The 23464-nt window shown below is 39.6% G+C and overlaps 4 protein-coding genes across 5 annotated transcripts; all 4 read left to right on the top strand.

Annotated features, from left to right (window-relative positions):
• Positions 1744-3666, top strand: LOC109724026 (probable E3 ubiquitin-protein ligase RHC2A). The gene has a single exon (XM_020252627.1). It carries the CDS (start codon positions 2078-2080, stop codon positions 3257-3259), a length of 1182 nt encoding a protein of 393 aa, XP_020108216.1. The 5' UTR covers positions 1744-2077; the 3' UTR covers positions 3260-3666.
• Positions 12115-13669, top strand: LOC109724027 (aspartic proteinase PCS1-like; the record flags this gene model as incomplete). Its single annotated transcript, XM_020252628.1, has 1 exon — positions 12115-13669. A coding segment is annotated over one exon (1230 nt), but the record flags the coding sequence as incomplete, so codon positions are not given.
• Positions 14804-18885, top strand: LOC109723907 (E3 ubiquitin-protein ligase SDIR1). 2 transcript variants are annotated; one of them, XM_020252413.1, is made up of 10 exons: positions 14804-14962; positions 15066-15141; positions 15275-15473; positions 15559-15616; positions 15735-15787; positions 15885-16116; positions 16236-16371; positions 16529-16580; positions 17958-18083; positions 18227-18885. In XM_020252413.1, the coding sequence occupies exons 3-10, from the start codon at positions 15396-15398 to the stop codon at positions 18350-18352; spliced, it is 861 nt and encodes a 286-aa protein (XP_020108002.1). In that variant the 5' UTR covers positions 14804-14962; positions 15066-15141; positions 15275-15395; the 3' UTR covers positions 18353-18885. The 2 variants fall into 2 exon arrangements, with proteins under 2 accessions (XP_020108002.1, XP_020108003.1); XM_020252414.1 differs by lacking the exon at positions 15066-15141 and having other exon boundaries at positions 14845-14962.
• On the top strand, positions 19770-22042 carry LOC109723906 (protein FAR-RED ELONGATED HYPOCOTYL 1). The gene is made up of 3 exons (XM_020252412.1): positions 19770-19980; positions 21010-21635; positions 21722-22042. Exons 1-3 carry the CDS (start codon positions 19940-19942, stop codon positions 21793-21795), a joined length of 741 nt encoding a protein of 246 aa, XP_020108001.1. The 5' UTR covers positions 19770-19939; the 3' UTR covers positions 21796-22042.

Genomic DNA, 23464 nt, shown 5'->3' with positions numbered 1-23464 from the left:
AAAAATAAATAAAGATAAAAAAAAAAAGATAAAGGCAAAAAAAAAAAAAAAAAAGAAAGATAAAAAGATAAAAAGAATACTCCTTTTTGGAACGGTGAGGTGAGAGCGCTGGTGGAAAGGAGAACCCCGGCATCTCCGAAAGGGACGCGTACCTCTCCCGTGCCCCTCTCAGCGGAAAAATAGTCCGTGCACCGGGTGTACCATTACAACTCATGCACCCAATGTGTTAAAATTAGGTCTAATCCAACGTATGCAATGTATTGTTTTTTTTTAAAAAAAATTAGGTACTAATATTAAACTTTAAAATCTATTATCAAAAAGTAGATTGTATCAAAACTTAATAGCATATATTGACGTACTATTCAATTTATATAAAAAAAAAGATGTTACAAATTGTATATCTTTAATGCATAATTTTTTTTTATCATGATAGGACGTATCTAAAATTGAAAAAAAAAAAGCTGCATTGGATTCCCCAAAGCAAATGTCCTTCAAATATTATTTATATATTGATAAGCTGTGAGGCACTTGGACTAATGCAACAGCCAATCAAACCTTTTCATTTCATAAATTTCAATATATTAAATAATGCATAAATACATTTTAGACAAACTTTAATTTGCCCTTTTGAGGTTTAGTTCATTTTTATTTTATCACGATAAAAAGTTTTACATTTACTATCCTGCGATTTTATCGCTATTTTAATCTAAAAAAATTTCCTATCAAATAGAATGGCAAACTAAAATTTTTTGATAATCACATAGTAGTTAAATATAATTTTTTGAACTAGAGATGGCAAATAAGATTAAACTAAATTACAGATAATTAAGTATAATATTTTTGAAGTACAAGATAGCAAAGTGAGAATGAAAGGGAGCGGATTGAAGTTTATCCTAATTAAACTTTATATATATGGTAGGATTTTTATGGTGCACCCGGTGCATGCAATAATTTCACGGTCCCAACTGGCGAATTGCTCGCGCCCTTTCCTCTCCCTGCGGATGCTCTACAACCGCGGTTGTATAAGCGTTACTACAACCAACATTTTGTTATTTAGACATAATTAATTCTTTTTCCTTTTGGCTTTGGAGTGGTCCACGTCGTGACAGAAACCCGGCCCGTACGAATCCCGGAAAAGGCCAAGCGAGCAAAGTGACTTCGGAAACGGACCACTCTCGCGAGGAGAGCCACGCGTCGGTCATATAACGCCTCCGAATCCGAAGCGGACAGACGCCGACTGGTGCAAATTTGGGTGCGGGATCGCGCGGTGCCCTTTTGCCACGCCGTACCCGAAATTGCCTCATCATTTCGTGCCCAACAACATGCGCCGCTTGAGTCAGGGCCGCGGAACCCGCGCCAGGCTGTCCCGACCGCGACGCCCCTCGAAAGTTCCCACCGCAATTACGGATCTGCCCCGCCCGCTCGTCTACTGCCCTACCGCCCTACAGGAGGGGCCATTTCCTGGTAAAATTACTACGGCATTCGGTCGCCGATTTTCGATTCTATTCAAAACGCGCCCGCCCGCCGAGTTTAATCCGCAGCCGCCACGGGTCGGCTCCGGTTCGACTCGCCTACTTTGACTCCACTCGGACCGGTCCACTCGACCTTCCACGCAAACGCCGTTACGGAGACTACCCAATAAGAATCCTCCACGTGGCGGGAATCCTTGGACGCTGTTTGGGAGGGGCGAAGCGTTCAAAGCACGCCAAGCTCGCGCACGCGGCTTCCGCCGTAGAGGATAAAACCCCCCTCCTTCGATCAACCCCTTCTATCTCCATCCCGTTCCCAATTTCTCCTCTTTTTCTCTTTCTCTGTCTCTCTCTGGGGACCGGATCCTCCTAGGGTTTGGTCTCTTCCTACGGAGAGATTTTTTTCTTTTCAGATTATGGTTGTTTAAATTTAATTCTTCTATTTGGCGATCGGAGGTTTCGGTTATTCCACGAAAAATCGGAATTTTTTTTTTTTGGGGAGGGGGGGGGTGGTTTCTTGTTGAGACCTTAGAAATTTTGGATTTTTTTAAACTTTTATTTTTATAAAGGGGATTTGATCTAGATCGGAGCTAAGGTTTTTGGATCTGATGTCGTCTTCTCCGGCGATGGCTACATCTGCGGGTACGGCGACGTCGTACTGGTGCTACAACTGCAGCCGCTTCGTTAGGGTTTGGCCCCAGGACGCCATCGTGTGCCCCGACTGCGACGGCGGCTTCCTCGAGGAGGTCGAGGCCCCGCTCCGCCTCTCCTCGGCCGCCGAGCACCGGCGCCGCCGCAGGTTCCCGCTCGACGCCATGTACATGCTCAACGGCGACGACCCCGACGCTCCTCGGCCCCACCACAACGCCCCCGACCTCAGGCTCCGCCGCAGCCGCCGCGCTTCCGGGGGGCACCGCTCGCCCTTCAACCCCGTCATCGTCCTCCGCGGTCCCTCCGACGGCGCCGGGGCCGGGGGCGGGCGCGACGCGGATCGAGGCGCCGGGAACAGCTTCGAGCTGTACTACGACGACGGGGCGGGTTCGGGCCTTCGGCCCGTGCCGGAGAGCATGTCGGATTTCTTGATGGGGTCGGGATTCGAGCGGCTCCTCGACCAGCTCGCGCAGATCGAGATCAACGGGCTCGGCGCGGGGCGAGGGTGCGAGCACCCGCCCGCCTCGAAGGCGGCGATCGAGTCGATGCCCACGATCGAGATCTGCGCCGCCCACGTCGGGACGGACGCCCACTGCGCGGTGTGCAAGGAGGCCTTCGAGCTCGGGGCCGAGGCGCGGGAGATGCCCTGCAAGCACATCTACCACCAAGGCTGCATCTTGCCTTGGCTGGCGCTCCGGAATTCGTGCCCTGTGTGCCGCCACGAGATGCCCTCCGATGTGGGTCGGAGGGGTGGCGCGGCCGATTCGGACGGTGGCGATGAGCGGAACGAGGACGAGACCGTGGGGCTGACCATTTGGAGGCTCCCGGGTGGCGGATTCGCGGTGGGGAGGTTTTCGGGCGAGCGGAGAGCGGCGGGGAGGGAGCTTCCGGTCGTGTACACCGAAATGGACGGTGGATTCAGTAATAGCGGTGCGCCGAGAAGGGTCTCGTGGACCTCCCGAGGGAGTCGGTCGAGGGAAAGGGGTGGAATTGGGGGCCTTCTCCGGAATTTCGTCGCTTGTTTCGGGCGCGTGCCCTCTTCTTCCTCCTCGGCTTCTGGGTTGAGATCAGAATCGTCGCGAAGGCTGTGGATAGGTTCAGTTTTCAGCAGGAGTGCACGGAGATTAAGTAGAGGTTGAGCAGTTGGAGATTGTGATTTCCATTGCAACAAGATGGTCAAGGAAAATAAGCAGAAAAGATCATCTTTGATGTTTGGATTCTGTATCATTCGACAACATTTATTGTCCATTTTGTTTTGTTTTGTTTTGTTTTTTTTATTATAATGTTAGAAAGGAAGAAAGGAGGATCTGTAAAAGATGGATCAATATTTTGTTCGCTTATTAAGTTGTGTGTGTAAATAGAATATATCCAGAAAGGGGGTAAAAAAGCAGCGGCCTTTGCTGATTTCATTTGAGCAGGAACTTGCTAGAGCTTCTTAGTGCTGCTTATGGTGAATGAGGAAGCAGCTGTGATTTAGAATCAGCCTCTTGTTGTGTAGGAAGTTTTTCAGTTGGAGATTCATTCGATTCTTTTCGTATTGTGCTTACTCAAAATTCTTGATTGGCAATTTCATCCTTCTTATATTTGAGGATGTTCTGCACTATCTTCGCTGCTTGTTGTATGCACGGGTGTGATCGTAGATCTTCTCATTATTGTCGTGGTGGTTCTTGGTTTTCTGTAAATATGATGTTGTAGGAGATCAGTTGTTGTCAGCCATGCAAGTAGCCTTTGATACTTTTGAAGTTATCATTTTGGAGTTTGTCAAGACCAATATTCCAGCTACGGTATATATCGTCTCTGTAGTCTGTACATGGTAGGAACTGGGATTTCACTTTCGCTGATATTGACATTAGGTGCCTGGATAGCTGAGTGCTATCATTGTACGAGTAATTGCATTATTGAACCATTGATTCTCATTTCATCTAAAATAAAATTCAAATTCAAAATGGTTCCTGGATGACTTAAAACAGTTCACCTGTGTCAACGTGGTGGATGGGGGTTGTATCTGAATGTTAATCATCAAGTTTAGCCGTTTTCTTTTGTACCTCTCTGCTTTTGCTCCTCTCCTAACATTTTAATAAGAGAAGCTTGGTTTTTAGCTATGATGCAGGTTTGAATTAGAAGGTTTCGCACTTCTTCTGTTTTTTTTCTAAATTGTCAAATAATGTCCTTTTTATCTCTCATTACATTAGATGTCTAGTTTTTGCACATCTAACATGCTACCAATGTGATTACCTGTTATTTCATTTGATTTGTTGGTGTAATAATTTGGAACTAATGGAATCCACTAACTCTGCTGGTCCGGTGTGTTCTTTTTGGCTGGGTTGTTGAGCGACATTAGTGTAGTGCAGTGCGTGAATCATGAATTTTTTTTTTTTAGTTGTAACTGTCTTTGTAGTAGTCCTGCAGCTTACTATTATAGTTCCATATAGTGAGCTGGGTTGTTTGATGACGGTTGGCCGTGCTATGAAGTTTTCATTTCTCCTTTGTCTTCTTCTTAGTCATTGAGAGTTGGTTGATTCTAGCTTATACAAATTAAACTTTGTTAATGTTGGAGATAATTGATAGAAATAAGATGCATTTTATCATAAATTGATTATTAGCTATATCATTATTATTATTCCTCTCTACTCTATTAGATACAATTTAATTAATTTTTTCATGACAGGCTGTCCAACGAGCAGTTTTGGGCTGCTCGTTTTTCGGTTAACTGGGCCTTGCTAATTCTGCACTAATGAATTACCTGTTTTTGCCAAAATTGATGGTTAGCATAACATCTTAAGCAGGGGATCTTATAAGCAAAGTGGACTATAACTAAATGCAGGCGTGGTGCTTTTTGTTTATTCTGCTCACATGCTCTTTTATCCTGTCTTTCGTCTTCTTGGTTACCAGGTCAAACTATTCATCGGCATCTATTGTCCCGTTGGCTGTATCTTTGCCCCAAATAGACTATTTTTACTCTGTTTTTTTCAGAGCACTAACCTTGTAGTATATATTCTCATGCCAATAGTGTGGTCGGTTATGTTGCGGGAATATAGTTTGTACTGAGTGGATTCTTCAACCTATTAGGCGGTTGATTTTGCAGATTCATCGTTGGAGCTCGAGAATAGCTAGAGGCACTTGATTGTGATGGTAAACTCTCCAAGGATTTGTTGAGAATGTTATTAAGCGTCTATCAGTTCTGTATATTCTGACTACTGGGAAGCTATGTGTTGTCGATTCTTTTTCTGGGTTATCTTATGTAGGTAATCATATAATTGTGCTGTTGCTCATGGCATGTGGGAACTTTTGTCATTGCAGCTTAAAGATTGGTCCTTGAAGCAACCTGATGCGCGGAACAGAGATGCGCTTCTCGACACCGATTTCTCATGACTTGAAGCTCTTTGATGTTAGTTGGCGAGGTCAAATGTGATTCGGTGCTTCGTGGCGAGTGTGGTATGTTTGTGTTAAGGTTGATTTCTATATTTTCTGAGAAAGCCCATTCTATGTCCCGCACGAAAAATATGAATGTCTTGTGCATGCAGATGTATGCGTATTCATTTCATTTGTCTTTGCACAGAAACTTTTGTGAAAAGAAGGCAATCGAAACTTCACATGAAAACTTTGCACAATCCATATTGTATCCTGTTCTTGCTTTATTATGTTAGGATGCTTTTGGATCCGACCCGATGCACTTGATGTATGAGTGCATGATCTATTTAAACAAAGTCGATTGATTGAATTGGCAAAACATGCAATAGAATTATGCTCTTTAGAAATTTTCTTGTTCAGAGGAATCTTGTTTCGTGATGATGCTTGGGATGCTGCGTACTTATATTAATCTATTGTGAAAGTGTAGAAGCTCTTTTGTCCTTGATTGAGTGAGGATAGTTCGATTAACGGGCTATTAAGTACCGGCTCACGCTAAATTGGTGATTCTGTTTTTGGGGCTAAAAACCTCGATCCTTTCAACTCCTCATTGTAGTAGAAATTTTAGACTTCCCAATTTTGGAAATTAATCTTCCAGGACATTGAAAGATCATCCAAAGAGAGCAAAACGAGAGGAGAAATTTAGTAAGTTGGGATTTAGTGAGAAAAGTTGGTATTTGAGGTTTGATCCTTTACATCAGTAATTAGTCTGTGTTTATGATCTCTGGTGCAGTTGACTCGACCTTTCATGCGAATCACAAGATGGACGATCCTCTTTTTATAAGAAGGGGAAATTAGCACAACTCTATAAGAACACCATCTTTCGTTCCCTATAACTGTTCATATGTAGGTAACTTCTTTTTTTTTTGTCAAAGGCTAGAGATTGTCTGATTGTAAACCAAGAACATGATATAAAGTTTGCATTTTTTATCCATCTAAAAATTTAAACAAATTTTATTAAAATTTTAGTTTTAAAATATAAACAAATAATAAAACTAGTGTGAATTAAGTTTGTAATTCTTAGATAGAAAAAATATGGAAGTTTCGTTAATTTTTGAGTATACAGTTAATATTTCTCGTTTTAATCTCGACCAGTAAAAAGGGTGGGAACACGTTATGGTATTAATTCAGAAACGCGTCTGTGTCAGGTCGAGGCGCTATTATGAACCAATGCATGTTGCACCATTTCATGGGCTCCAAGGTACACACGTCTCTTTAACTTTCCACGTGCTGTGTGGGTATCTTTCTTAGTCAAAATCGTGGATCTCGTCACGTCAAACTAATGATCTACGAACACCATCACAAGTTACATAGGCTTTAGTGCTGTACTCGGTTTGATGCCTAAATTTCTCCTGAGCTAGATGCCAAACAATGTATGCCACAGCGTACGTACGTATATTATGTATTAGTGTATTGTACATCGTTAAAATACACCTGTATTGTGAGGAAATCGTCACATAAAACAAAAATCTTGTATAATTGAACAACACGAATGCATAATATATTGTAATAGTACATGCTTGCTAGTAAGTTTTTTTTTCCCTCCCTTTTGACTGTACAAGTAAGCTCAAAGGTGCGAGTGTGAATAGTTAACTAATTTCCACATAAATCCTACGTACTTTAATAAGACACTTGGATTCTATTTAATTTGTCATGAAATTGAAATCCAAATTAATCCTAAAAATAAGAATATATATAAAAAGAATTACTCGCATATCCTATATAATTTCGATAAATGGTGTTCTTATCATAATCAATTTTATTATTAGCAGATACGCGCTTTTTATTATACTCTTGCTTTATTACAATCTTTTCCCTACATCACAGCACAACGTACATGCATGCTCTAGAAAAACTTGACTACTCGGGGTTACGACGATTGTACTAAGTTTGATACGCTTCAAATCAAACTCATTGTGCCATATAAAATGCCAAAACGTCTAATTAAGGACAAAATATATGGAGTGTGCTTTATTTTGTCCGTTTCTGCAAATAAAGGAAGCTACAGGACACAGCAGTAAAATTAATCATGAACTAATTAAACCTACCAACTTACGCAATACAACGTACCCTCTCTACCTAGCTATATATAAGGCCGCTTTGAAGACCAGGAAACCGACATCCTCGAAGCTTAATTATTAACCTTTTAACCATGTAAACAAATGTTGACCGAGCATGCAAGTACAATATATAATAGAGTTGAGACTTCAGATCCACTAATAAAGCTTTTTAAAATTATACATATATATATATATATATATATATATAACCTAGCTATTAATATATCGAACAATGATGTTAGTTTAATTATTATGTTCGCCTTTAAAGACATTTGTGCTGGTCCTGTCACCAGCTGGTAATTAAGCAGCGCTCAGGCTCGAGATCTTCTCATTTGATCCAATGTGCTGACACTTCTAATCAATCATTCAAGATGAGTTAGCATCCAAACTGTCATATCATAAGCTCGAACTGTTCGAAATACTTAATAAATTGACCTAGTTATCGTTTGGTTCGAAAATTAGCTATTTTAGGCTACCACTAAAATAGATGCAGCTATTAAGATAAATAAAAATAAAATTAATTTTGCATTTGAATGAAAAATAAACTTTTTTCGGAAATAAGCAAAATAGCATTTGGATAGTTAAATTGAAAAAGTAAGAATAAAAATAATTATACTTTTAATATAATAATATCTTATCTAATTAATTAATAAAAAATATTGATTAAATAATAATTCAACTTATTTAATATTATACTAATTAATCATGAATATTGCTAAATAACGCTAAATGTTAATTATAAATTAATTAGTAATTAATAATTTAATTGATCACAAGTAATTTAATAAATTAATAAATTAATTAGTTAATAACAATCAGATAATTAAATTAGTCAAAATATTGATTAATTAATCAATATAAATATTGATTATTGAATAAGTACACTAATAAATAATTAATTATTTGATTAGCAAATTAATTACTCAAATAGCTAATTAAATATTTATTAGAGTAATAAATTAAGTAGTACAATTATAATTTTATAATAGAAATAATATATTATAATATATAACATGTTATGTCTATACAATTTAGTTTTAATTCAATTTATAATCTTATTAAAACTTGAAATTAAATTTTCGAATAGCACTATTCTACCAAAATAATGGAATAGTAAATTCCAAGCTATGCCGAGATAGTCGAGAATAGTAATGTTTGATAGGGATAAAATATTTCAGTCCAAAAGCATCTCGTTTTACGGGATAGCGGGGATAACTTTTATTATTCCTTCTTTATTCCCGAACCAAACGGAGTCTTAAACTTTACGAGTACGACGCCCATTGATCTCAATTGTAGCTTGGTCCAATCAATTTCACACTATTTCAAATATGAATCGACCCAACTCGACCTTCCGCCATGTCGAACGTAACTCGTGCAAATCCAGCCTCTCGCTGCAAGACAGAATGTTAGTTTATTTAAGCCAAAACAAATCTCATTAATTAAGCCCAGTGTGGCGCGCTGAATTTCTAAAAAAAAAATACTGCAAAAATGTTAGTAAAGTATAAAAAAAATATTTTTGTTTAAATTTATAAACTGAAGTTTAAATCTAAAATTTCAAATTTCAAAATTCAAATTTGAAAATTTAAAATAGAAAAATCTAAATTTAATTTTTAAATTTTGAAATTCAAAAAATTGAAATCAAAGATTTAAAATTTAAATTTTAAAATTTTGAAATCAAAGTTTTAAAATTTAAAATTATGAAATCAAAGATTTTAAATTTAAATTTAAATTTAAAATTTAGAATTTGAATTTAGAATTTAAAATTTAAAACTTAACAAATATATTTAAAAATGAAAATTTGAAATTTAAAATTTGAGATTTGAGATTTTGAAATTTGAAATTTGAGATTTGAGATTTGAGATTTGAGATTTGAAATTTGAAATTTGAAAATTGAAATTTAAAACTTAAAATTTAAAATTTAAAGTTTGAAATTTGAAATTTGAAATTTAAAATTTATATTTGAGATTTGAAATTTAAAATGTAAAACTTAAATTTAAAATTTAAAGCTTGAAATTTGAAATTTGAAAATTTAAAATTTAAAATTTAAAATTTGAAATTATAAAATTGAAAGATTTAAAATTTAAATTTTGATATTCAAAAATTAAAATTTAAAATTATAAAATTAGAAAATTTAAAATTTAAATTTTTGATATTTAAAATTTAAAATTTGGAATTAAAAATTTTAATATAAATTTAATTATAAAATTTAAAATTTAAAATCTCGTTTGAAATTTAAAATTTAGAACTTAATACATATTTGGGATAAGGAAGTTTAAGAATGGTGAAATTTTTTTTCTTTGGTTAAAGTGAATTATAATTTTACTTTATTTTTTGAAGTATAGCTTAACTATACTCTAAAACTTTCGTTTTTTTTCTTTTTCCCAAATGTTTCAGAAAATAATTTTTCTATCGGTATAGTATAATTTAACTATATTATGCTACGTTTTCAGAGATATCCAAAGAGGGCGTGTGATTGTTGCTGCAGTAAAATTTTCGGAATTAATTTTTTTACAGCTGGATAGAAGCATTTTCAAAAGTCGTGCGGAGAAATACTAATAAATGGGAGGCTATTTTTAGGACTGCGCCCATTTATGCACTGTCCCGGTGGAAACTTTTTCTAAATTGTTGGGGGCCCACGTCGCTGTTATTAATGGTGATGATTCCCCGTGTTTTCCGAATTGCTCCAACTTCACCGTACCACTCTCTTTTTTTGTACAAACAATTAATTAATTAACGAATTTTTTGTGCAGTGAACAAACAATACAAAAGCATTGTTAATTTACGTCAACCCAGTGGAAATTTGTAATTAAATACTAGCGCCATCAATAATAATAATAATGAAACCGCGTATCCCAAATCTACACAATAAAGGAATTGAATTAATAATACTCCTTTAGTAGGATTTTAAAATAGAATAATTTGAATTCAATCATTCAAAACGGAAAATCCAGCTGCATCGCACGTACTAATTAGATCAGTATAATATATATATATATATATATATATATATATTATATATATATGTTGGTGAAAAAAAAAAAGAAAAGAAAAACGTAAGGGTCCTCCTTTTGATTATTGAATGGTGACATATGGATCAATATGTACATATCATCACTGTATAGGATAATGATGGGATTAGGATATTCAGGTTGAGAGTTGGATCAGCTAGGGTTAGGTTATCCTCAGGTCACACGGCCCACATATACGGGTAATGCTACCAACTCCGATCCCTCCCTCCCCCGGATACTATAGGTTGTTACATAACTCTACACAATATATATAGGAGTGCGGATATTGAGTTTCTATATGCGCTTATAATATTTTGTTTCTGAAGAGAAAATAGCATGCCATCTGCTTAATTGACATGCAAGAAATTATATATTTAAGGGTCCCGGTAAGTTTTAGCTATTAATTTTTTTTATTTAAGATGCCTAAGGACACCACACATAGAATTTAGTGAAGAGGACAAGAGCAACCAACTACTTTATGCATTCGTGATGGTACAGTGGCTTTTGCTGCGAGTCCTGGCGCGGAGACGGTCACATTATCTCAATCTCTGCGGCTGTAAAGGATCGTGCAAGGTTGGCAAAGTCCCATGACATGGACTAATGAACAGAGCCATGTATGTGATGCTGCTGGTGGTTACGGATGTAGCTAGCAGCCTCGCTTTCTACCTTCTCGGAGGTCTATGATGCCCAATCACCATCCATTCTTAATTGTGTGCGTGTCGATCCATTTTTGACGTATTAGTTACTAGTATAATACTTTTAACTATTTCTTTCATATAAAAGTTTAATCATGCACTGCTTATAACAATTGATTGATAGTTATATTTTGTGAGTGAATTTTTCGGTTCAAAATTTGCTTCATGCGGAAATTAAGACTACTACACTTATCAGGTCATCTTAGATCAGAAAAATAAATGAATTCGTAGAACCAAATTAGTGCAAAATCTAATTACCAAATTTTTCTTTTCATATTCGATCACTAATATTTTTAGAATAATAGTCTGACTAAAATAACTATTTTGGACACGTTCATTGCCAGAGAGTTAAGCAACACATAAAACTCTCACCAAACTAGTGTGACTTGTATATAAGAGGGGCGGAGATCTCGGGAGTAGAGAGAGAGAGAGAGAGAGAGAGAGAGAGAGAAGGAGAGAGAGAGAGAGAGAGAGAGAGAGAGAGAGGGGTGGAGGGAGGTGTTGCAATCACTAATTATAAATTAATGGTCTAATTGCCCGACAAGAGATAAAATCAAATCTAACATTAGTCCACATGCTTGTCTGTTAAATTAATAATTTCCACTAAAATATTAATCCTCTCTCCATAGAGGGTCCCCCTCTTAGAAACAGAGCAACTTGTTCTGTTTCCACAATCGCAATAAACGACAGAGAGAGGGGGGGAGGGAGAGGAGACTTTCCCTCCTCCGTCCGCGTCGCCACACAAAGCACAGATTTTTCTCTTCGCTCTCTCTCTGCCCTTTTATGTTCACTCACTTCTCTCGCACTTGTACTGCATTATTGAAATCCTCTCCTCTCCTCTCCTTCATCTTCTTCCACGGTGCGCAACACCACAAGTAATGGGCTCCTCTCTTCCTCCGTCGTATACTCTCCCCTTCCCGCGGTGGGCGCCCCGCCCCAGAACGTGTCCATGGTGCTCGACACCGGGAGCGAGCTCTCGTGGCTCCTCTGCAACACGTCCTCGTCGCCCAACTCGTTCAACCTGCTCGCCTCTTCCTCGTACCGGCCCCTCCCCTGCTCCTCCCCTGCTTGCCAATCCCAGGCCCGCGACCTCCCCGTCCCCCCTTCGTGCGACCCCTCCTCCAACGCCTGCCGCGTCTCCCTCTCCTACGCCGACGCCTCCTCCTCCGAGGGCTCCCTCGCCGCCGATTCCTTCCTCCTCGGCCGCCCCCCTCCCCTCCGCACCGTCTTCGGCTGCATCTTCTCCTCCTACGACTCCTCCGCCGCCGCCGCGGCCACCCACGGGCTCCTGGGCATGAACAGGGGCGCGCTCTCCTTCGTGACCCAGAGCGCCACGCGCCGCTTCTCCTACTGCATCTCCGACCGCGACGACTCCGGGGTCCTCCTCCTCGGGGGCGACGCGGGCTCCGCGCCCTTCGCTCCGCGCTTGAACTACACCCCGCTCATCGAGATCTCGCTCCCGCTCCCCTACTTCGACCGCGTCGCCTACTCGGTCCAGCTCGAGGGCATCCGCGTGGGCGCCGCGCTCCTCCCCATCCCCAAGTCCGTGCTCGCCCCGGACCACACGGGCGCGGGCCAAACCATGGTGGACTCGGGGACCCAGTTCACCTTCCTCCTCGGCGACGCCTACGACGCGCTCAAGGTCGAATTTTTACGCCAAACCCGGGCGCTCCTCACGCCGCTCAACGAGCCCGACTTCGTCTTCCAAGGCGCGTTCGACCTCTGCTTCAGGATCCCAGCGGCGGGGGCGGGGGCGGGGGCGCCATTGCCGTCGCGATTGCCGGAGGTGGGTGTGGTGCTCCGCGGGGCGGAGCTGAGGGTGAGCGGGGAGCGGTTACTGTACCGGGTGGAGGGGGAGAGGCGGGGTGGGGACGGGGTCTGGTGCGCCACGTTCGGGAACTCCGACCTGGTGCCCATGTCGGCCTACGTCATTGGCCACCACCACCAGCAGAACCTCTGGGTCGAATACGACCTCGACAACCGCCGCGTCGGCTTCGCCCCCGTCCGCTGCGACCTCGCCGCCCAGCGCCTCACCGAGGCCCTCTCTCTATGACGTGACTCCTGCACTTCCGAGCGCAATCTCCTCCTCAAAGTGAGACCATTTCATCCGTTGTTGTTCGCACGCCGCCTTTCAAACTCGCACTGATCCACATCTTAGAGCCATTATCCGGTCACAGCTCAGTGAGAAGAATTTTCATAGGGTGTTTAATCTGGTGGCGGCGCATACGCGTGCCGTGGATGATTTATTATAAAGATTGTAGATGACTGTAGATGGTCCTGCTAATGTAATTCTTTGGGTGTATAGTAGGGCAATGGCATAATGGTTTGCCATTCGGCTAACATTATATAATTTCAATGGTTATTTCGTGTTCTCAGCAGTGCTTGTCCTTCAACTACTTTTCAAATTGCGGTCCTACACTTTGTCGCCCAGCAATTTGGTCATGTCAAAGAGTCAAATGCTAGATTGGTCGATATTTCTTTCAGTCGATAGATAGAAGGTGACCTTCTCTTTATGTGCAAGAGAATTGCAAGATTGATTAGAGTATATATTTAAATAAAATATTACAAATGAAGAGGATAATTAACTTTTTTTTTTTTTGAGGAAAAAAAGAGAGGATAATTGACTAGAAGACAAGTGTGTGAGGTGTTTATTCGTGGTAATATTATTTTGAGTTATTATATACTGTCAAGATTTATTGATGCAAGGTGTTCCACGAAATGTCGTTTGATTAATATTTTAGGAAAAAATTTTTTTTTTATATGTATTATAATTCTCTCGACAATATTTTTATTGCAGTAAAATCGAAATTTCTTGAATGAAACCCCTGTTTTTCGTTTTAGAACCCCTGCCATTTGAAAAAACTTTTTCGGCAGAATAAGAACCACTCTGCCCCAGACAATGGTTCTTGCATGAATCTATTACAAGCTTAGGATTCTTTACGGCTTCAGAAACTCCCATTATCTAAAAACTTTTCCAACAGAATAAGAACCACTATCTTCGACACTGTTTTTTTTTCTTTTTTTAAAGAGAAAGATAACACACTACCTGCTTCATTTATTAAGTATATAAATTTAGCTATATAGAGTGTGGCAACTAGGGCCTCAAAAATGCGGAGAATCTATTGCTAGTTTTAAAACTTTTTAGGATAGTTTTAAAACTTCTTTGATTTGGGCCCGGCCCGTATGGTTTTAGGCATTGTAAGGTCTTTACCCACCCGTTTGGGCTCGGGCCTGGACCCATTAGCCACCCGGGATAACAAGGATAATAATAAATCGGAGAGATATATATATATATAGATTGTTTTAATAAAAAAAATAAAGAGTCTAAGTAATTATTAATTGTTGATCCAAATCTTAATTTGAGTGGTCCGTGCTAATTAGGTACAACTTGGTTTTGGACGTAGACCTTATTTTAGTACGTCGAATAACTTTATGCACGCTCTATCATAATAATGCTCGACATCCGGATAAGTTCTCCCTCGTATTTCGGAAAACACCCCTCGAATAACTCCGGAATTAATCTTAATAATTAAATAATTAATTATACCGCTGGGATAAAAGCGCCGCTTATCCTTCTTCGCCCGTTTATTTACCCCCTGCGCCTCTCCTCTCGTTCCCTTTTATTCGACGGAGAGCCGAGTAATCCTCAAGGGAATCAGTGTTTGTTCTTGGTAAATTTCTCTACTTTTTGTTTCGCATTCGCTTCGATTTCATGTTTCCCAGTTGATCGGATTCGAATTGGTCGTTAATAATCCCCGAAATCGATGATTCTAGGGTTTTCGGTGGAAAGTTCTGGAGACTAGAGGGCTTTAGAATTGTTTGGAATCATCTGAATGGTAATCGTAATTAGGTAGGGTTTTGTTGAAAAATCGCTTTCGGTACGATAACCTTGTGAAATGTCACATTTGGAACTCAATTATATACGATTTCCTTTTATATGTGAGCATATATGTATATGATTTCTTATTCTGATTCGAATTTAGGGAAGAAGAACATCTCTTCTACTAGATTCCCATTCTTCTATGCTGCTCTGATCAGCGAAAAGAAGCAAACTTGGGTCGGAATTTGTGGTGTTTCCGACCGTTCTAGTCGGCATCAGGCACCATGAGCTTTGTCTTCCGGGGCAGCAGGGCCGACCCCGAAATGGGGTTACCAAGTTTCGTTCCAGAGCGGCGCGCCATAGTATGTACTTGTTTGCATATTCCAAAGGTTTGGGATATTATACTTCATTCTATGCGTTCTTATTATTTGCTCTGTGGCTACGCAGCGAATTCATGCAGGAACTCGGCCAGTTAATACCAATTCTATGGCTTTTCTCGTCACAGGTACCCACCTTAACTTCTTTAAGCAAATTGAGTGTGAAAGATTTCCTCCTTTTTTTTTTTTTTCAGAATTTAGTTTAATTGTCATACTTAATATTGCCGAAAATTGTCGATTTGGCAGTTCTCCTGCTCTTCATGATACTCAACTCGCATCAGATGTCGCCAAACTTTCTGGTACTTCTATGCAAAATGTTCTACTTTCTTATCAAAAATGTCAACTATATGATTGAAAAGATTTATTTACCTTTTATTGGTGTATTGTACTTTGTAGCTTTGGCTAGTGCTGGGTGTGTTTCTAATGGCCACCGGCCTTAGGATGTATGCTACATGTCAGCAACTTCAAGCACAAGCCCAAGCTCATGCGGCAGCTGCTGCAAGTGGCTTGCTTGGCCATACTGAGCTTCGGTTGCATGTTCCACCTTCAATAGCATTTGCAACAAGAGGGCGCCTACAAAGCCTCAGACTCCAACTTGCTCTTCTCGACCGAGAGTTTGATGATTTAGGTACTGCCATATTGTGAAGTTTCTATCTTTTTTCTGTTTCTCTTCCTTTCTTTTTTTAAGGGAATGACAATGTTTTTTCTGTCTGTCTAAGACCCATGGTTGCCTTGTTCTTTTTGTAGATTACGATGCTTTGAGAGCCTTAGACTCTGATAACAGTCCTCACTCTCCTTCTATGACCGAGGAAGAGATAAATGCTCTTCCTGTTCATAAGTACAAAGGTCAGTCGAATCGGGGAGCTTCCTCTACCCGACAAAGGTAGGATCGAACCCTTTCCCACATTAGCATACATACCATTGTCACTGATCTAGCAATTGTACCAAATGATTTATATGGTTTCCTTTAGTGTGATTGCTGTATATGAATCCGCATAATTTTGATTGAATAGTTACATTTGAATTTTTGGTTTCGCCAGTGATGTATCATCTGCGCAACAGGGTCCTTCATCTTCAGGATTTGTGAATGAGGTACCAATTTACATTCTATTTTGTATTTTGTGGACATTACATTCTATTTTGTAGTTTAATTGCTGTATATACTTTTAAATTCATGGAATTTTAAACAAAAAAGTTTAGCTGTTGCATAATCTACGCATACAAGTAGGTAAGAAAACGAAAGATCTATTGAAATGAGCAAATTATAGTCTGTATAAATACAATGTGCATAATCGAATTGCTTTTCTCTTCTATACAAATACTCAACAATTCAATTTAGTGGCTTTGGATGAATCATTCTATCTTTATCTGCGCCATCATCATCCTACTGTTATACGGTAAATCAGCTAGAAGTTTATTCAGTTGTTTGGGTAGTTCAAAACTGTAGGCCACCACTGTGAGCCATGTCATGTCTTATTCTCATTTTTGTCCTAACTCAAGACTTGGATCGTACTTAATACATCAGTGTAGGAGACACCAAAGGGGTGATGGCGAATAGGTAGCCAGAAAATTTATTGTCTGGTTGAAATTCTGGGTAGTGCAATGTATTGTGGGACCTTCTTTAACCATAGATGGAGTGAAGGATCTTTCTGGCAGCTAAGTTATCTTTCTTCTTATTATTATTTTTCTTGCACACAATGCAAACGGTTGCTTGTGGAACTTAATTCTGTCATCATTTACTTGATTATGAAGTTGTTCCAATAGATAAGATGTGCCACTGGCATATCAGCAAAGACAGTGCAGTAGACCCTTTTATATACTTTGTGGGAGAAAAGGAATGGAGGATCCTTTCAAGATTTCTTAGTACCCTTGTAGTGTCAGTTTCATGGCTCACAATAGATGATGCACAGGACCATTTTTAATAATATGATATCTAAAGTTTCAGGTGATGGATAAAAATTTTGCTGCTGTAGCTATTGCAGTGATAGGAAGTATCAAAGTTGTCCAGTCTTATAAATTTTAAGAAAGCTCGATCTTTTGATAGGTTTAGTTGCTTCTTATTTTATTACAAATTACTGTAATAGACATATTATATGAAATGCTGAAATTCACATGACTTATCGTGAAAATGCTGGTTCATGCACCGACATTTAGATGATGGAGGTGGAATGTTCTATCAGTTATCACTTTCTTTTATTTCAAATAACCTCTTTGTTGGGTTGTTCACATGTGAAAAATAGTCTCACAGGGAAAGACAGTAATTAAATAAAGGGTTGATACACAGTTACGCATCGGGCCCAAATCTAAAGGTTTTAGCTTTCGAGGGTAACGGGTTCCTACATGCGTCGTATGCTTTGCTTCGCGTGGGCTTGGGCTTCACATTTTTCGCTCCACAATCTACCCTTTTGGCTGCTGTAGCTACCTTGAGAAATGAGAAAAATTCTTACTGATTTCATTGTCACTGAGCAGAAAAGGCAAGAGAATGGCAAACAGGATGGGACTAACAAAACAGCAGAAGATGAACTCACATGCAGTGTTTGCTTGGAGCAAGTCAATGTGGGAGAACTAATAAGAAGTCTACCATGTTTGCATCAGGTAATCAACCCTACTCACTAAGGGTATGCATAAACAGCAAAAATCTGTATTCCTTTTTTCCGCCAAAGTTTTTTCTTATTCACTATGTTTTTGCGTCGATCTTTGTTATGGCGACAACTATCTTTTTTTTTCCTCTCACTCAGTTTCATGCTAACTGCATCGATCCATGGCTACGTCAACAAGGTACATGCCCTGTATGTAAACATAGGGCAGGTTCTGGATGGCAAGAAAGTAATAATGGTGAAGCGGATGCTTCTTTTATGGTTTAGCTACTGCTGAATGCCCCCACTTGAGTTACTAACAAGCGCCTGGAAATCATTTCGCAGGGGGGTCTCTCTACGAGCATGTAATCTGTCTATCTGATTAATTTAGCAATATGCCTATGCATCTACAAACTGGTTATCTCTAATATTAATGAATACCATACTTTTCTTTGTGGATCATAATGCGAATGACAAGGTAAAAGCTCAGAATCCAAAAGTATGTGTTCTCAAGATGGAAAGCTGATGTGTACCACAATTTTGGCTTCATTTGTGGTCTTACATAGTTTTATTATAGATATTTAAGGTTTTCTGTAATTTATGAAAAGGATAAAAGAAGTGCGAATCCTCTGTGGCAACACTACAAATTTGTCTATTTCGGTGATCGGTGATCAGCAGGACTCTGCTCCTCGTCATCTGAACCATTAGGGTTTACATTGAAATTTGTGGGCTAGTCAATATATGTTGTGTTACAGAAGTTGTAAATTTACTTTCTAATTTGCACATCTGATTCTTTATGTAAAAGTTGAACCTTCCCTGTCTCCTCTTTTTTTTTCTTTTTTTTTTTCTTTTTTTTTTTTTTTAACTTTGGGGCGGGGGTTTGTTCCGTGACAACTATTTGTTCTTTCTATGGCTGTGCTTGGTAGCCTTAATAGCTTATGACACACTCAACAAAAGTGCATCTGTTGCAAAAAGGTTACCAGGAGTTTATTTTCATTTTAGAAGATCCGACCCATGTTTTGGGAACTGAATTCATGATTTTTCCGTTAGATGCACCTATCTCGTGTACGCGCATGTAGACTTTACTTTTCTTGCACTCCGATGAAAATCACAGCGTCCCGAATCTAACCGAATTTGTCATTTGTGCAATATAACTAAATTAAATCCATAACAATTTTAGCTATATTAAGATCGTTACACAACTGCGTTTCTCGGTAGAAATTACAAGGCGTATTATATAGTAACAGTGCTTATAAAGCGTGCAGTGAACCTGGTCGAGCACCGAACGGTTTCCTCCCCTGCTGTAAGTCCACGTGAACCTCCATCCGCACGGCTCCGAGATCGACTTGTAAGAAGATTCGCTGCACGAACCCACGCAGCAGATCCGCATCCCTGCTCTGTAAGTTATAATAATAATAAAAAATTATAATAATAGTGATAAGAATGCTGGTCATGCTGCGGGAAGGAACCGATAAGATTAATCCCCTACCCAGGTGGTCCCACTCCCCCCCACTCGTGCCCAAGGCCCCGCCGCGTACGATCGATTCCCAAAGCGATCTCCGCCGTCCATCCCCGCGCCACGATTCGCGCTCCGCATCGGCTTGTTCGTCATCGCTTTTTAGAGAGAGAGAGAGAGAGAGAGAGAGAGTGAGAGGGNCGCATCGGCTTGTTCGTCTCCGCTTTTTAGAGAGAGAGAGAGAGAGAGAGAGAGAGAGTGAGAGGGAATCCTCGTCCTAAAAGTTAGAAGAAAAGGGGAAAGTTTACTCTCCCTCTCTCTCTCTCTCTCTCTCTCTCTCGCGCGCGCGCGCGCTAGGGATTTGTCGACCGTAGCTCGTTTGATTCGAGATGGGTGTTTTGCGCTAATGCGAGGGACCGATGGATGAAGTCGACATGGAGGAACAGGCTCTGATCAACAGGTTAGGGGCTGCGATTTCTCCCTTCTTTTCAGTTAATTTCTTTCTTATTTACCGAAGGGAAAAATGGAAATTTGCGCACCGTTCTTCTTCAATCCTCGCGCGGAACAAACTGTTCTCTGCTATTTTGATCGAGTTGCTCGAGCTTGCCGTAGCGCGAATTCCCCAATTGGTTGATGATTAAGTTCCATCTAGGTCACCATACTTCTTCTATCAGTTCCAATTAAAACTCCGAACTTTAATTTCTACTTCAAGTTGAATTAATTAGTTCGACGAGGACCACGCAGTTTTCTTAGCAAAGGAAGAAGCGATATCTGGCGATTCGGTTGTCACGTCATCTTTAGGAGGAGTTTCCATCTGCATCAATCAAATCCCCTTCAGCTACAATACACTTGCCATGCTCGCGCTCAATAAGTAGGGCCTTTGCAGCTGCGTTGTGGCAAGCAGCTTCTTTGAGCCGAATCAACACTTGCTTTGTCTTCTTCAGTAGATTCTCTGATCGAGAGTAAACTGCAGCATAAGCTGTTTTAATAGTTTTGTGCCTATTTTTCCGATTATGATGTGCTATGTGTAAGTTGAGCTAGTGGTTTGACAAGAGAAATCAGCGGGCAACTGATTTAGTTTTCTAAGTTAAATCGTTGTAGTGTATTTTTACTTATGAAGAGAACACAGAATGATCATACTCGGAATATAGTTTGAAAGGTATCTTAGATTCCTAAGCTTGTAGTATTGATGTCTGAATAATCTGGAAACGGTTTGAGAAGGTAATTTTGGTTTACAAAATATGAGTACGTGCAAACAACTGCCTCCCTGTGTATCGATCAGTATGTTCTGAACAAACTCATGCTAGTGAGATAGCACTAGCAGAGAATACGGGCCAAAAAACACATTCATTTGTTTCACATTATCCTTTGTTGGCGACGATACAAGACCGGTATGCGATCCAATTTCATGCTTTTGTCATAAGGTATATTAGTAGTAATGCATTTGATAGTTCTTTATATGACCTCTCATTTCATCATTGCATTGTAGCTCCAATCCCTCCGAAGAATTTTCTCAGGTTGGCAACGAGGTGAATAAGAAAAGGAAGCTACTTTGTGAGCTCAATGATTCAGAATTGCCAGTGTCGAAGCACAAATTTAGGTTTCGGGATGGTTTGAATAGCTTCAATCATGAGTCTGCAGCTAAAGAAGTTACACAGCATGGAGAGAAATACCCAAGAGGCAAAGAGATCATGAGAGACGGACCAGAAGAAGAAGAATCTGATAGGGACAGTATCATTTCCATTGAAGATTATGATAGTGCCCTTCAAGCCAACTTTAAGGGTAGCACTGAGAAATTATCCGGGAGACTGGTGTTCCCAGATCGGCCTTCTACGTCTTCTAACAGTTCCAGCGACAATGCTTCTGGGAGCAGTATCACTTCCTTCCACAGTGATAATTCCGCAGTGGTAAACACTATGGCAGAAAATGGACGGCTGGTGAATGATTTCCAATTTGGTCCAGAGTATAAAGATATGACGGCGTTGCTTCAGGGATTCGAGGAATTTGATGATGATATTACTTCAGAAATTCTGAGAAACGGCATGGAGTGTTCAGATGCGGAGATATTATCAAACGCGTTTGTTCTTCCATCTGGACAGTGGAGTCTTGGACAAGGTATGAATGCTTCTCTCATCAATCTACTCTATAAATGCTGGCGCATTTTTAATCGGTAGATGTTAATGATATTTTAACCTATTCAGAAGCTCGATTGGGTGCGCAGAAATTGACGATCGATCAGGAATTCGAACAGTATTTCTCTACGCTGATGCTTTAGAAGGATTGCGCTGTAACGATCTAATAATAATCTTCTTACTGCAGTGTTTTTGGCTTTTCGGACAAAATGCACTTTATTACTAGGAAACATTGAGAAACTTGTGCTGTGGTTTGTGATTGTGTTGTTAGAGTGAGGCTTTTCTAGGTGTGTGAGGAGGACTCGCGTGAATGCTTCGAGCTAGGCCTTTGTAAATCCAGTTTGAAATAAAGAATTTCGTTCTCATTAAGTTAAAGAAAATTGAAAAGCATATTCGGGATTAACAAATTTATTTACTCATTACTATTTTTTATTTTAAGATTTTTTGTGAAACGTTCATTCATCGTTTATTTTGTTGTGGGACGAGGGGAGTGAAAGAAAGCTCCGTTCCCCATCTACACGACTACACGGAGCGAATGAGGCACATGAGTACGTGGCCACATGTCAATGGGTCCCATCCCACGTGCGTTTGCCCGAGGGACGGATCTTGTTTTATCGTACTTCTCCGACGTGACCGGGTGATATTTTTATGTCACGCGTCTCTTATACCACATCTATATTTTTAAATTAACTAAATATTATTTTTTTAAAAAAATAAACGTATACACATAATTAAAGATTATAATGATTTGATGTATTCTAAAACACAAATTTGATTGATTGGAAGTGCCAGTGACACAATATAACGGTAATATTTTACATCTTTTCTTCTTTGTTCCGGGTGCCCCTCTTGTCGCGGCGAGCCTTCGTTGTAACTAATCGATGATTATCACCTTGAATTTTTTTGGAGAGATAGGTAGCACACTATCTGCTTCGTTTATTTTATACAGAAATAAATTTAGCTGAAAATATGAATCAATTAGGATTCGAACTTGGGTCTCGAATGCCAACTACCAAATCCTTTACCACTTGCTCTAGAAACGGTATCAGCTTGAATTTGATGTCGGGGATGCGAACATTATCGTATTCATCGACGAACGGCTGACGATTCTCTGGGATGAATCCGCTTGAGAATTTGGTGTTGGAATGCTCTTATTAATTAGGGGGAAACCATTATCTTGTCGCTGGCTTTTCGGCCCAGAATTTGGTGTCCAAAGATAATCGTCGCCGGATTCCACCTCCAAAAAGGCAGTGGGTCGTTGACATATACATATATATATATCGATTAAAGATAATGCTCTAATTTACTCTTTAATTGATATAACTAACGTTAAGAGATTATTTTTGGATGAAAAGCGTGCAAAATTTATGTACAATTTTGAATGTATAAATAGTATTGTATATATATATATTTAGAGCAAGTTATCTAGTTATATATCTTATAAACGGCGGAAAAAATTTCAATTCTTCATAATATAAAATTAAGAGTAATGGGCAGCTGAGGTTGAACTTTTAAGTGGCGAATTTATTAGTACACCTTCAAGGCTTCAACTAAGCAGGACACTCTCCAATCTTGTCCGAATTATGTACAAATGAAAGAAACGAAAATGGTAAGCGACAAAATTGAGTTTCAATCATTATATTTGTTTTGTACGACTTCATGTGATGGAGCCCAACTCTTTTCTTGCCCCCACAAAAGGAATCCTTGGATCTACATATATATACTAGGCTTAAAATGGTCAAGGTTCAAAGCATAATACCGATCGTTTCTAGCGTAAATGATAGGACTTTTAATAATTAGTTTCCCATCAAG

This window comes from Ananas comosus, linkage group 18, assembly GCF_001540865.1.
Source record: "Ananas comosus cultivar F153 linkage group 18, ASM154086v1, whole genome shotgun sequence".
Lineage (NCBI taxonomy): Eukaryota > Viridiplantae > Streptophyta > Magnoliopsida > Poales > Bromeliaceae > Ananas > Ananas comosus.
This window is presented reverse-complemented; position numbering and strand designations above follow the sequence as displayed.

Excerpts from the sequence above, each read along its gene's own strand:
- LOC109723906 (XM_020252412.1), top strand. The coding sequence starts at position 19,940 with ATGGATGAAGTCGACATGGAGGAACAGGCTCTGATCAACAG. Across the intron at positions 19,981-21,009 it reads GAACAGGCTCTGATCAACAG|CTCCAATCCCTCCGAAGAAT; the intron begins GTTAGGGGCTGC and ends ATTGCATTGTAG. Across the intron at positions 21,636-21,721 it reads ACAGTGGAGTCTTGGACAAG|AAGCTCGATTGGGTGCGCAG; the intron begins GTATGAATGCTT and ends TAACCTATTCAG.
- LOC109723907 (XM_020252413.1), top strand. The coding sequence starts at position 15,396 with ATGAGCTTTGTCTTCCGGGGCAGCAGGGCCGACCCCGAAATGGGGTTA. Across the intron at positions 15,617-15,734 it reads TATGGCTTTTCTCGTCACAG|TTCTCCTGCTCTTCATGATA; the intron begins GTACCCACCTTA and ends TCGATTTGGCAG. Across the intron at positions 16,581-17,957 it reads CTTCAGGATTTGTGAATGAG|AAAAGGCAAGAGAATGGCAA; the intron begins GTACCAATTTAC and ends GTCACTGAGCAG.
- LOC109724026 (XM_020252627.1), top strand. The coding sequence starts at position 2,078 with ATGTCGTCTTCTCCGGCGATGGCTACATCTGCGGGTACGGCGACGTCG.